At 39.2% G+C, this 15,276-nt stretch overlaps 1 protein-coding gene across 1 annotated transcript in view; it reads left to right on the plus strand.

Moving 5' to 3' along the window:
• The window catches only part of EMP3 (epithelial membrane protein 3 (MAM blood group)), a 74,487-nt gene extending 59,690 nt beyond the window's left edge, over positions 1–14,797 (plus strand). Inside the window, exons 4-5 of the mRNA XM_073602751.1 lie at positions 11,083–11,223; positions 12,017–14,797. Of these exons, the coding sequence (XP_073458852.1) occupies positions 11,083–11,223; positions 12,017–12,186 (311 nt within the window). The 3' untranslated portion in view covers positions 12,187–14,797. The remainder of the gene's footprint in view (positions 1–11,082; positions 11,224–12,016) is intronic.
• The last annotated feature ends 479 nt before the right edge of the window (positions 14,798–15,276 follow it).

The following is a 15,276-nucleotide window of genomic DNA, read 5'->3' on the forward strand; positions in this document are numbered from 1 at the left end:
CTAGAAACTTCCAGCAGCTTCTAGAACCAGGGGGAAGTACCAGAGGCCTGACCTGTAGTGCCCTCCAACCTGACCTACAGTAACCCCGACCAATTACCAGACTCGCACAGCTACTGTGAGTCAAATAAATTTTCCTCACACTAGACTGTACACTAGAGGGTGCTATAATTATATTCTTTAGGAACATCCACCCGTTACAATTCTCACCATTTAATAATCCACAGTAACAATTTTGCATGGGACCTCTTCTTTAGGTCACTGATTCAGTGGAATTCATCAAGAGTGTCTATGACACTCTTTAGAATTCCATTGTGCCTCCACATGAGGCAACATGTACATGAATTTGTTTCAAGCACCATGTGTGGAGGAGCAATGAGGGCAGAGTGTCCACAAGGAAACACTGCCGTCAGTGCCACTGAGCTCCTTTCCACCACTGCAGCACAGACAGTGCAGCAGTCTGAGGAGTTTTGAAGTTGAGTGCACAGAGCCTGGTGGGGGTTCAAAGGCACTAGCTCGCTATCAAGCCAATTCTCCTTGTAATTGACATGTAAAAGCAGAGAGAGAAGGGAGGCACCAACTAAGTGCAGCATTAAAGGTCGTGATTTATTGCAGAAAGGTTAAAAAAAACTTACAAGAAGTAAGAAAATATCATGTCATCAAATAGCTGGTCAGTCCTGGCGATCCTCGCTGTCCTTTTAGCAGCAAAGTAATTGGATCCAAAAATAAATTATATTTAATAAAATCTTTTATTGTATCAAAAATGAAATTCAAATTCATGATTGAGGTTTAAAATATGAGCTCTGGTTACAGACACAAAAAAGGACATATTCCAACAAAATGATCGATAGAATAAACCTCAAAAATGTGGGATTTTGTAGGCAATTAAAAAAAATGAAATTTCATATATATATATATATATATATATATATATATATATATATATATATATATATATATATAAAATAAATATTTATTGTAGAAAAATTACATAAAAAATCTCATGTTGAAATGACAAAACATTGCATCAATGACATTATCAATATTGCACAATTGACTGTTAACCATGAAGTGGTAGTCCCATCTGCTTGCTGTTCCCTTCGTCATTGATTGTGCCGAGCAATACAGCAGAGGGGGGTATCCAACGAGTTTTAAAGTATACTGTTATAAATGAATCTTCTTCAGGGAATAATACCACTTCTGAAAAAACAGCTTAAATTAGTGAGCCATTGGTACATAATTATATGAAAAAATACATGTAAATTATCATCCACATGCACTTACACTCCTGGAGGAGTGCTTCTGCTAAATATATTTTTACATTGTAAGTGCATGTGGATGATGATTTACATGTATTTTTTCATATAATTATGTACCAATGGCTCACTAATTTAAGCTGTTTTTTCAGAAGTGGTATTATTCCCTGAAGAAGATTCATTTATGGCGTAATGATGAAGAAAGCAAGCAGATGGGGACTACCACTTCATGGTTAAAAGTCAATTGTGCAATATTGATAATATCATTGATGCAATGTTTTGTAATTTCACCATGAGATTTTTTAATGTAATTTTTCTACAATATTAATTTTATATATATGTGAAATTTCATTTTTTTTATTGCCTACAAAATTCCACATTTTTGAGGTTTATTCTATGTATTACCAAGGGATGGTGACAATTTACACGTGTGTCCCTGTGAATCACCCAATACAAAATGATTGATATCATACAATGGAACAGATTCTTGACATTACATTACAAATATCCATCTATGTAAATACCCCAACACGTTTCAACCCATACAGTTGTAGTTTTCTTCGGGGGGATTTTTAGTCTAAGGAAATATATCAGAAAAAGCTCATAATTCTGACACTTCATAATATGCAAATGTTTCTATGGGTGCTAGTAGTATATTTACTGCTCATGAAGATGGACTTGAAGAACTGTGTCCTATAGCCAGAGTTAGATTCATGTGTCCATGAGCACAAGGAGTCACACACTTGGATCCCCAGAGAAAGAAAAGGATAAGTACTATTTTCCAAATAATCACAGCTCCTTCTACTGGCCTACTGCTCACTGGAGGAGAGAAGTTCAAGTACTCAGGCTTGATCTCTGCAGCCATGGGACTACAACGGCCAGTAGACCAGCATATTATTATTGTCACGGAACGTCCCACACTCCGCTTGAGTGCTTCCGTCAGTATACCGCTTCCTAAGTTCTGGAACACGAGTCCAATGGATCTGGCTATAGGAACCCCCAAGAACTAGACAACACCAGTCTTGGAGTACATCAGAACTAACTCTTTATTTGAGATCTCACACACATTTATACACCAGGATGACTCAAAGCTAACCTAATTAACATGAGCTAATTTACTATTAAATTTACCCAGACCAGATGACTCAGAGACATGACCTGTAGGACAGACTTGTGGACACCGAGCTTCACACAGTAGTATAATAGCAGGAGCTAATTACAATTAACAATACAAACATAACCTAATTAACCTAATTAACATAAACACAGGTAGTTGGAGTTCAGCATCTCCTCACAGGATGTGTCCCAACAGTATGAATCAGTCTTATCAGCAGGAGGCTGCTGGAAGAACCCCCCCTCCCTCTTCAGGGACACAAATCCCAATGATCACAGCAAGGAGTCTCCAACAGAATCAAACAACATACAATATATACATATATACACGACTGAGTCCGATTAGTACAGTTCCATTGAAAATCCAGGGCCCATAATCAAAAGGCAAGAGGCTTGCATTCAGTCCTCTCCAACAGCCTCTGTCCCAGCTAGGTCTGTCACAATTATTATTATAGGTACTTATATAGCGCTGTCAATTTATGCAGCGCTTTACATATACCGTATATACTCGAGTATAAGTCGAGATTTTCACCCCTTTTTTTTAGGCTGAAAGTGCCCCCCTTGACTTATACTCGAGTCACCGCCGTCTGCCTACATGATCAGCGTGTCATGCAGACAGACGGCGGCCAGCGCGTGATAATACCATTCGGCAGCCATTCCACTGTTCAAAAGCCACGCCTCCTCCTCATCTGTGATAGGCAGAACACTCTATTTCCCAGCAGTCGGTGTACAGCCTATCACGGACATTCTCTCATCCTCGTTCGTGGTATGAGGATAAGAGAGTGTCCGTGATAGGCTGATCGCTGACTGCTGGGAAATGGAGTGTTCTGCCTATCACAGATGAGGAGGAGGCACGGCTTTTGAACAGTGGAATGGCCGCCTTCTATCCTGACAAGTGCTTCAGTCCCTGCTGCAGAAAACACCCACATAACAGGATACTACCACCTCCTTGCTTTACTGTAGAAATGGTGCTATTTGGATGGTGAGCTGTACTGGCTTTCCACCAGACATATCATTTGGTGTTGAGGCCAAATAATTCAATTTTAGTGTCATCTGACCATAACACCTTTTTCATGTGGCCTCAGAATCTTCAAAGTGCGTTTTAGCAAAGCTCAGTCTTGACTGCAAGTGGCCTTTCTTGAGGAGTGGCTTTTTTCTTGCAACCCTCCTGTACAAGCCACATTTGTTGAGAAGTTGTGATATTGTTGTCACATGCACACAATGGCCACATTTTGTCATAAATTCCGGCAACTGCTTCAGAGTGGCTGTAGGCCTCTTGGTAGCCTCTCTGACCAGTTTCCTCCTGGCTCTTTCATCCAGTTTGGAGCAACATCCTGATCCAAGGAGGGTCTGTGTTGTATCAAATACCTTCCACTTCTTAATAATAGACTTTACTGTGCTTCTAGGCATTGATAAAGCCTTTAAAAAAAATTGTATTCATCTCCTGACTTGGTGCCTGTCCACAACTTAATCTCGGAGATCTTTTGACAGTGCCTCGCCACACATAGTTCATTGTTTTCTTTAATTGCAGTACCAGGAACTGAAATGCTCCAAGAAAGTTTTTTTTTTTGCTTATGCCATGTACACACGACCGGTTTTTCCATCAGAATAAACTGATTGTTGACCCTATTTTCCACTTACAGTAGCTCCTGCATTTCTCACCCTCGGCTTATACTCGGGTCAATACGTTTTTCCCAGTTTTTTGTGGTAAATTAGGGGCCTCGGCTTATATTCGGAACGACCTATACTCGAGTATATTCGGTACATTGTACATTCGCATCAGTCCGTACCCTCAAGGAGCTTACAGCCTAAGGTCCCTAACACACATTCATACATATACTGTACTAGGGCCATTTTTTTAGACAGGATCCAATTAACCAACCAGCATGTCTTTAGAGTGTGGGAGGAAACTGGAGTACCCGGAGGAAACCCACGCAGGCACAGGGAGAGCATACAAACTCCATGCAGATGGTGTCTAACCACTACACCACTGTGCTGCCCAGCACATATCACAAATGTGTTCCAAAACATAATCATTTACATGGAAATAAAACTGTGATGAATAAAAATCATTCATTATTCATCACTGTTTTTTCCATGTAAATGATTAATGTTTAGAACACATTTGTTATATAATGTTGGTCTGCTGGCCATTATAGTAGCCAGAGTACCTAAAATGCTCTTCTCTAGTAAGCAGTAGGCCAGTAGAAGGAGCTGTGAGCTTCGAACGTGTAGCCTCTGTGACTGACAGCCCATGGCTTCCACTTCCACACTGTCCTGGTGATGTCATTTCTACATCCACGCTCCACGCTGGTCAGCGTGGAGCTCCCGGCTATCCCTGAACAGAGAGGCACTTGATCTGATACACATCTTCTAGCCGGTATTTCATGGGCATGATATTCTCTTACTTCTTGTAAGTTTTCTTAACCTTTGTGCAATAAATCATGACATTTAATACTACACTTAGTTGGCGTCCACCCCCCCCCCTCCCCTCTCTGTTTCTACATGTCTTACAGAAGTCCTGGACACACTCTGAGGATGGCTGCCTTCTTTTAGTTTTCTTCCAGTACCCACTGTTTTTGGACTTATAGACTCTTTAGCAGTTTGATTCATGTGAGAGACATACATCATTTGGAGCGCCTGATTCCCCCCCCCCCTTCTTTGTATCCTTGTAATTGACAGCAGGTAGTGGGAGGATCAATAGCCAATAGACAACCCGCTATTGGCTATAAAATCCGCCCACAGCCTGCTGTCAATAACAAGGAGAGAGCAGACCTGGTGAGAAATTAGTACCTCATCTTCCACAACAGGCTTCACACTGTCAATGTTACTGGTTGCTTGGAGCTTGTCAGCTGTGAAGCTGGCAGAATCCTTAATGACCAAAACATGCCATCTGCTATACAGTGGCAACTTAGAGGTGGTCATAATTATCTCCAGTTTCGTTATCTACGAACTGGAGGAAATTATTTTTTAATATGATGCAGCCATATTAAACAGGTTTGTAAAAGAGGCGCCGTTAAGAACCACCTGAATTTGTAAGGTTACCGAAACAGACAGTAGGGTTTTACTAATCTGGTGTATGCATTTTAAAGGGCTATCCTCACAGAAGAGTTAAAACATTCTGCAAGGGCCAACATCTCAGCACATGCTAGGTTTACTTACTGTTTATAACTGTTGTGGTCATTGTTTTCATGGGAACATGCACATAAAAATTCCAGACTAAGCCAAATATATCTGAGTATGTCCAGACAACAAAAAAAAAACAAAAATCGCATTTGCTGAATCAGTTTAATACTATCCTAGGCATTATATGACAAAGGTTATATTTGATGTAAAGGATTTTAAAGGGCATAGCCAAAAAGTTTTTCAGGACTACATGTGATCAAAATGACATAATCAGTAATAATCCTTAAAAACAATCTGTATAGACCATCATTTCTACAGTATAATCTGTGTGAACCCACACCTCTTCAAGGCAGAGGGAGCATCTCAAATAACCACAAGTCACCACAGGTCAACAGGTGTTAACAAAAAGGACGCCAAGATAACCGCCAGAGTAAATTCTAATAGTATAACTCATAGGAAAACGTGGAAAAAAGGGAGACCCCCAATATATTCTCAAAAGTCTACTAGGATATGCAGAGCTCACTACCAGAATGGATTCCGATAATAAATCCCATAAAAGAGCCATGGAAAAAAAAAAACAAGAGAGAATGGAGTTCACAATGATATTCCACCAGATGGATATAGATGTTTAGATGCAAAGCCCCAAATAACAACTGCCTCACAAGTCACACTATTAAGCATATAACAGTCTGATGTCCACCACAGAAGCTGAAAAAAGGGACCTGGGCATTGTATGGTGGGCAGTCAACAAATGCACACAGGGTCACTGATAAGGCAGTACAACCAGTCATGTTGTACTGGGCCCAGGCCCCAGCAGCTAAATAGGGGGACCAAGGGGAGCTTTATTGGTTATTTCTGCCTAAATTAATAAAAAGATTTTACTAGACCACATCCCACTCCTACTTGTTTACTAGGGCTTAAATTACATTTCCCTGGGCCCCATCAGGTCAACAGAGAGGCGCAAGAGGTGGGAACAAAGAAGAGTTTTTTCATTTTCGAGGTGTAGACTAATAAAGTCAGTGCTGTTGTTCCACTGCACCACAGGGGGGTGGGTGGGGTTGGGGGTCCCCATCAGGAAGGCTGCATGGGGCCCTATGATTTCTAACAGCGGCCCTGAGTGCACAGCATGACAAAAAATATTCCTGAGTACTTGCCCTACTTGGTAGCAAAGTGGACCTATTGTATTTGTTGCTATTTTGGAAACAGTGGCCTTATTTACATCATTTATATACAGCATGATTATACTGTATACAGTGGGGGAAATACTTATTTGATCTTCTCCAGATTTTGTAAGTTTGCCCACTTATATCAACCAAATATCCAGAAAAAAAATCATATGATACAAATGTTATAAACTGAGTTGCATTTTGGTGCGTAAAATAAGTATATGATCCCCAAGCAAAACATAACTTAGTACTTGGTGGAGAAACCCTTGTTGCCAAGCACAAAGGTAAGACGTTTTTTGTAGTTGGTGACCAGGTTTGCACACATTTCAGGAGGGATTTTGGTCCACTCTTCTTTACAGATCTTCTCTAAATCCTTAAGGTTTCTTGGCTGCTGCTTGGCAACTCAAAACTCCCTCCATAAATTTTCTACAGGATTAAGGTCTGGAGACTGGGTGCTGTAGGATTGCAATCCATGGTGGTGTTTTGTGTTACCGATGGTTTGTTTGGTGACTGTGGTCCCAACTGCCTTGAGATCATTCACAAGCTCCTCCTGTGTACTTCTGGGCTGATCCCTCACTTTTCTCATGATCATCCTTACCCCATGAGGCAAAATCTTGCATGGAGGTCCAGACTGAGGGCGTTTGATTTTTTTTTTGTATTTCTTCCATTTACAAATAATCGCTCCAACAGTTGTCTCCTTCTCACCAAGCTTGTCGTTAGGAGCACCTTCCTAAATTGACAGGACTAATCTGTGTATCACAAGAGCACATACTGTAGACAGTCTGTGGGAGACAGAAATATAGTTGGTTGGTAGGGGATCAAATACTGAACTGCGACTCAATTTATAACATTTATATCATGTGTTTCTTCTGGATTTTTGGTTGATATTCTGTCTCTATTATTTAAAATACATCTATGATAAAAATTATAAACCCTTTATTTTTTTTGTAAGTGGGCAAACTAACAAAATCTGCAGGGGATCAAATAATTATTTTCCCCACTATATGTATATGTATATATATATATATATATATATATATATATATATATATATATATATCATACAAACACTCTCTCTATAGATATATCTCTGTGATGTGAAAGGAAATGTAGGGCGCCCTGACAATAATAAAAACCTGACAAAGGTTCTAGCCTTACCCTGCTTAAGACAGTTTAGGAAGTACTTTAAAATATTTTCCACTGCATTTCTTTATTTTAATTGCACAGATAGTGAATTCCATGTGGGCCTACAAAGCAGATGTACTGTTTAGAGAATGCTTGAAAGATGATTAATGAGGAGAAAAATAAAACATTCAGTGCCCAGAATTTGTTTTATGCCAAGGGCCTCTTGGCATCCTCACCTAGCTTTTGTTTTCATTACTTATGTTTTCTTCAGAAAAACATTTCACTTTAATTTATGACTAAATCATTTAAAATGTCTCGGTATCAAGATCAATTAACTTTAAAGAGAACACAGCTTCCTAAGATCTGTCTGCAATCCTAACGTGATCTTGATGACAATCTATTCGAATGTGCAAACTCTGTTTCAGCTTTTCTAAAATACAACATATTTTTTAGTCCATAGCTCTCTTTTTCCGATGGTCTATAGCTCTTAGGGCTCTTTCTCATAGGCGGCTGGGCAAGGGGCTGAGCCTTGGTTTTTAGGCCCGCTGGTCAGCCACCTAAATTCTAATATTACAGTCTGACAGCACGGTATACAGTAAGTGCCATGACCACAATGCCTTCGCAGCCATGGCATTCTTAACTTGGGTTCAAACTTGCACTTTGAGATCAATAGGGGCACACTGCACATGCAAACCCAACTCTTGGCTCACAGTTGTGGCACGATTTCACAATGTAAAATTGCAGTTCGGTATTAAAAAAAAAGATTTAAAAGAGCAAGGTGGACAAAAAAAAAAAGCAGGTATCAGATCACGAGGTGGCAGTAGCACTTACTGAATGCCTGTAAGCAGCTGTTCTCCCTGAAAAACGATCCACTGCAGAACGCATTTCACTGCCTGTCTACACATGACCTTTATCCACAATATACAGTTTTTAGGGTTAGATCTAGTGCCATTTTTCATTATGGCTGTTAACCACGTAAGTACTAGAGACTTTTTCTACCTATACTCCCTTAAGTTTATACCTTCACTCAATAGCTCAGTAACACATCATGCAATTTTTTCTTGGGACAGAAAGAGATTTGATTTGATTGTAGATTTGGGCACATATATTTTATTTTCTAGCTTTTAATTTGGAAAAAACAGTGAACATTTTTTTCTTACACAACTTTCATAAATAAATAAATAAATAAATAAAAACATAATCACTGAGTTGGAAATAGGACCCCCCCCCCTCTTTATATGCCCACTCTCCTTTCCAGAATTGCTTAAGTTCAGTTACATGTGATGGTGACTGTGTGTAGACTGCAGTCTTCAAGTCATTTCACAGATTTTCAATGGGGTTTATGTCTGGGCTCTTCACCTTTTTCTGCTTCAACTACTGTCTGGTCATTTTTGCTGTGTGCTTTGGGTCATTGACATTTTAGAAGGTAAACCTTCTTCCCATTGACAACTTTCTGGCAGAGGGCAGCAGATTTTCCTCAAGAATTAGTATTTTGCCCCACCCATTTTTCCTTCTACCCTGACAAGTGCTTCAGTCCCTGCTGCAGAAAACACCCCCTTGCTTTACTGTAGAAATGGTGCTATTTGGATGGTGAGCTGTATTGGCTTTCCACCAGACATATCGTTTGGTGTTGAGGCCAAATAATTACATTTTATTGTCATCTGACCAAAACACCTTTTCCATGTTGCCTCAGAATCTTCAAAGTGCGTTTTGGCAAAGCTCAGTCTTGACTGCAAGTGGCCTTTCTTGTGGAGTGGCTTTTTTCTTGCAACCCTCCTGTACAAGCCACATTTGTTGAGAAGTTGTGATATTGTTGTCACATGCACACAATGGCCACACTTTGTCATAAATTCCTGAAACTGCTTCAGAGTTGCTGTAGGCCTCTTGGTAGCCTCTCTGACCAGTTTCCTCCTGGCTCTTTCATCCAGTTTGGAGCAACATCCTGATCCAGGGAGGGTCTGTGTTGTATCAAATACCTTCCACTTCTTAGTAATAGACTTCACTGTGCTTCTAGGCATTGATAAAGCCTTTAAAAAAATTGTATTCATCTCCTGACTTGGTGCCTGTCCACAACTTAATCTCTGAGATCTTTTGACAGTGCCTTGCCACACATAGTTGATTGTTTGCTTTAATTGCAGTACCAGGAACTGAAATGCTCCAAGAAAGTTTTTTTTTGCTCATGCCGCGTACACACGACCGTTTTTTCCCGTCAGAATAAACTGTAACGATTTTTCTGACGGAGTTACATACACACGATCTCACCAAAGTCCGATCGTTTAAAACGCGGTGACGTACAACACATACGACGGGACTAGAAAAAGGAAGTTAAATAGCCAGTAGCCAATTGCTGCCCTTGCGTCGTTTTCGGTCCGTCGGAATAGCATACAGACGAATGGTTTTCCTGGTAGGAATTGATTCCATCGGAAAGATTTAAAACATGTTCTATTTCTAGGTCCGTCAGAATTTTCGAAAGAAAAAGTCAGATGAAGCCCACACACGATTGGAATATCCAATGAAATGATTCCGTCGGACCTTTTCTGCCGGAAAGTCCGGTCGTGTGTACGCGGCATAAGTTAATCAAAATGACCACAGCTGATCCCAGTTGAAAGTCAAATGGATTTGTGTGCCAATAAGAAGGTGATTAGCTACACCTGATTGAGTTTGCAAGTCATTTTAGGAGTGGGGTGATCCTTTTTTCCAACTCAATGATTCCGTTTTTGAATTTGTTTTTTATTTTTTCTGACATGTTGGGGTTATATCTTTCACTTTGATGTTATAAGTTGAACTGAATAAATATAGCTGGATAAAACAAAAGTTGTGTCTGTCTTCATTTCAGGCTGAAAAGCAAAAAAGCAACAACATATAATTATTTTTAAGGGGGTGATTCTTTTCTATACCCATATTATTTTTATATATATATATATATATATATATATATATATATATATATATATATATATATATATTCATTTAACAATCGAACGCCAGAGTCTTCTGCCCACTAAAGTTTAATGATTTTGCAGTCAGCGTGGTCAGAATTTGAGGCCTTTTATGCAGTCTGGGCCAAGGATTCAAGGATTCCACAGGGACACATGCATACAAAGGCTGGTGGAGGTAATGGCAGTTACCACAAGGTGGTTAGTATTTTTAGAAATGTCCTAGGCAATCTTCGGTTCACCTTAAGTTAGATTACCTTCATAGTCAACCTCCTACTGAACAGAACATTAAACATGATATCCAGAGTTGAACTGCGTGCACTAAGTAAACTGCATCTTTAACATTTGTCTTGTCTTCTTCAGAATGGTTTCATGCTGTTCAAGCTCTGATGGTCCTCTCGGTCCTTTTCTCCAGCTTCTCCTTCATGTTATTCATGTGTCAGCTCTATACCATGGATAAAGGTGGACTCTTTTATGCCACAGGTGTCTTCCAGATACTTGCAAGTAAGACATTTAAGTGACATTGTTATCATGCTTATTATACTCCCCTTGTAGTTTATACTTATAATTATGATTATTTTCGTGCACTACATAAGGCAATTAAAGGTAGCTTGCACCCAGGGGTGGACTGAACATTGAGCCACTCGGGCACTGTTCGAGGGCCCTGGGCCACTAGGGGGCCCCATCAGGGTTGCCAGCCTCAGTAAAACCAGGGACAGTATGTATAAATCTGTGTTTTTTTACATCTGTCTGTGTATACTGTGTGTACATGTATGTGTATACTGTGTGATTGGATACTGTGTGTGTGTATACTGTGTGGCCCCATAATCTCCTATTGCCTGGGGGGCCCATAATCTCCTATTGCCCGGGGGCCCCATGAGTTATCAGTCCGCCCCTGCTTGTACCTTTACAACTGTATTTGCTAAATATACCGCCCCAAGCTAAAATTGCTAACCATAACCCTAGCTAATTACTTGGTTCCAGAGCTTTGAACTCTTTTAGGGTTTCCAGCCTGGTGGACAAAAATCTCTTCAGCAAGATTGCCAGTCTCTGCGCATGACCCCATTAGTGTCAATAGGGACTCAGTAATTTTTGTCCGATAGGCAGTAAACAAAGGAAGAGGCCACAGAGGAATTAAGGTAAGTAAACAGCAGGGAAGGGGGATTTTTTTATACAGATTCAGCATAAGGAGGGCTCGCAGATGGCTCCTGGTTTTAGGGGTCAGACTTGTTTTCCAACTTGTTTGTGTTTTGTTATATGATCAAAATATAAGTAACCGATCCAACCCTTTGTGCAGGTCTTGCTGTGTTCTCTGGAGCAGTGATCTATGCAAGCCACGTGAAGGAGTTTCATCAAGACAAGCCTGAAGGAGGACATTTTGGCCACTGCTTTGTGCTGGCCTGGGTGGCCTTTCCTCTCAGTTTAGTGAGTGGAATCATGTACATCCACCTGCGAAAGAGGCAGTAACACCAGAAAAACATCTTCTTATTCCACATATCAGGAGATCTTTGCCCAGACTGTGTGGGATGGAATACTGCCTCTGGGGTTCATCTGGATCAGCCTGCTTTGGAAACTTGTGGTCCACCAAATTTTAAACATCGCCATCATAATAATTAAAGGCACCTTTGCCATCCTTATCAATCTCCATTCCATGGACTGCTGTGGTTCTGGATACTTTTTATAGTTTATGTATGGCTGGATTCAGAATGGATTTCATCAACATTCCACATGAAGACAACCCATCTTATTAGATCATATATTCATTGCTATTGTATGCAGAGCAATATATATGTTTCTGCTTCTGCATACCCTCAGGGAACAGCCCCATGCTACAGAAGCCATATAAAACAGTGTTTTTGTTTTTTTTAATGTAGGTCAACAAAGTACAAAAGGAATTGCTTGTACTTCTCAAACTGAGCTAATATAAATCTGAATATTGTTAATACTATCAGATTAAGTACATTTACACATAAGTGAACATATAAGTATTATTTCATATTCAAAATATTTTAGGTTTTGCTTCTTTTAGTCTAAAAATGGATATACACACTCCCACTTTGCTTTAATAACGAGGATACTTTTAGTTTTATTTTTTTTTATATGTTGTGTATACCCAGTGTCAAATCTGCAGTCATCTAATATGTTTCATTATCATGTTAGAACATATGGTTTTGAAGGAAAAAAAGTTGACAGTCACTAATAATTTAAAGGATTCTACATGTATTTTGGTACCTTTTTTAATTGGAAGACATTGCAATTTTTGTGCTATACTATTTGGAGTAGAACTTTATCCAGGCTATGGACATTTGGATATTTACATAATCCAGGAAAACAGTAAACAAACTTAAACACGCAATCACTAACCTTTGTAGCTGCATGGTCTGTGGAGCAACTCATTCTCAAATTTCACAAGAGAAGCACTGAGGTCCTCTTTTCCTGTGAACCTGCTCTGTGTTTACATTGGACACTAGAAAGCTTGCACACTGCTGAGGAAGAAGGAGGGGGGCAAGCTGAACTGCTGAAGTGATAGTGATAGTGTTTTTGGTTGTAAGCTTTAAGAATTAATTACTCCATAGAATCTGAACGAGGTTGGTGGAGGATTGTTTTAAAGCTTACTTACTTATTGTTAAAATAAAACTAAAGGAAAAGCATTTTTTTAGATTTGGATTGAGTAGTAAGCAGTGTTAATTTTGATTTTAATGATTCAGATTTAAATTTAGTTTTAGTCATATTTTAGTCCACTAAAATCTCCAGTGCATTTTAGTCAACTAAAATCTCCTACATTTTAGTTTACTAAAATCAAATGGGTTTAGTTAAATGATTTAAGCATTTCTCTAGAATTTCCAAACTCATTATATACTCCTGGAGTAAAAACCTAATAACTTATTATTATTAATGATGTTAAGGTTTGAACATGCAACACAGCCACATATTTAGCCATTGTGATATATAACCAGTGTTAATTTTGGCATCAAATTTCAATTTAGTTTTATTCATAGTCTTCTGACTACAATGCCATTTTAGTTTTTGTTGTATTTTAGTCATCTGAATTGTATTAGTTTTAGTCAAAGTCAAAATTTTAGACAACTAAAATGGAGTTAATTTCGTCAACGAAAATATTTTCATGGGCGAAATTAACACTGGGGTGAGGGGTTAAAACCACTGTCAGGTTTTTATTGCTGTCTGTACCCCTGCTAGGGTGATTCTAAGTGCCCTGATTACCTGTGTAATTGGGACAAAAAGAGGGTAAATCCAAAACTTAGGAGTTGCCACCTGAACAGAAACAGAGGGGAAATCTTCTAATGTGTACACGTATTGCCATGACAGCTACCTAAGAGGGAATTCCCATCACATTGAAAAGATATCTTCTCACTTCCTGCTGAGTCTACGGAACAGGAAGTGAAGGAAAATCTCCATAATGAGATACAGATGGCCCTACTCTATCCAAAATACAATGCTGGCTTTAAATATACTGTACATTAATCATATGTAAAAATTAGAATGAACATAGCCTATCCACATTTTTAAATTTGCAGTACATCGCACAAGATTTGGTTGTATGTATGTGTATTTTATTCACAATGTGGGGCTCATGTTCTGAAGAGTAAACAGTCAGGTTTTTGGTGTCATTTTCCAAATGCAAGTTGTAAAATGAAGAGAAGAACCTACTTGGTTGATTTAGGTAAAACAAACATTTTATTTTCCTAGTTTATATATACAGTTTAAGATATTTTTTTAATGTATAAAAAATAAATGCAAACACTACATATTCTTCTACTGCTCATCAAGTTACTTCCATTGTTCTGCAGCGGCAGGCTATGAAAAAAACATTGGTGCATCATATTTCTAAAGCTCATATTTGTGTATTGGCGTAGTGTTTTCATTACCTGAACGAAGGTAATGTGCTCAGTGGAAAGACAATGTTTATGTAGCAGCGCTGATCCTAATGTAATATAAAAGAAATCCCTAGCCCTCTTCTTTTTTGAGCCAAATGAAAGCTGAACTCCAAGCAGATGTAAAAACACATTTTAATGCAGTTATATATTCATAAGAAAAAATAAATGTATAATAAATGCAACGTGTGTAAGTGCCTGAATATGATTGTGTTGGCTGTCAGAATACAACAGGCAGCAGGTGAGATTCTTCAACAGAAATATTAGAGGGGTAGGCAGTACCCTGGGTCAACCAGGTATGATGTATGTATATGTCTCCACAAGGAACGCACTTGGAAAAATAGAGAGATTATGGGGGATATTTACTAAAACTGGAGCGTGCAAAATCTGGTGCAGCTCGGCATAGAAACCAATCAGCTTCGAGGTTTTATTGTCAAAACTTAATTAAATAAGCTGATTGGCTACTATGCACAGCTGCACCAGATTCTAAGTGTTCCAGTTTTAGTAAATCTCTCCCTATGTGAGCAAAAAAATGTGCTGTTGTTGCTGCTTACTGATATTTCCCTTCACTTCCAGTCTCAAAGCCAAACTTTCCCAAGTGAGGGAATTCCTAGGGCCCCTTTCACACTGGTGGGGTCCGCCAGAGGATCTGCCTGCTCAGCGG

Source organism: Aquarana catesbeiana, linkage group LG10 (assembly GCF_042186555.1).
Source record: "Aquarana catesbeiana isolate 2022-GZ linkage group LG10, ASM4218655v1, whole genome shotgun sequence".
Taxonomy (NCBI): Eukaryota; Metazoa; Chordata; class Amphibia; order Anura; family Ranidae; genus Aquarana; species Aquarana catesbeiana.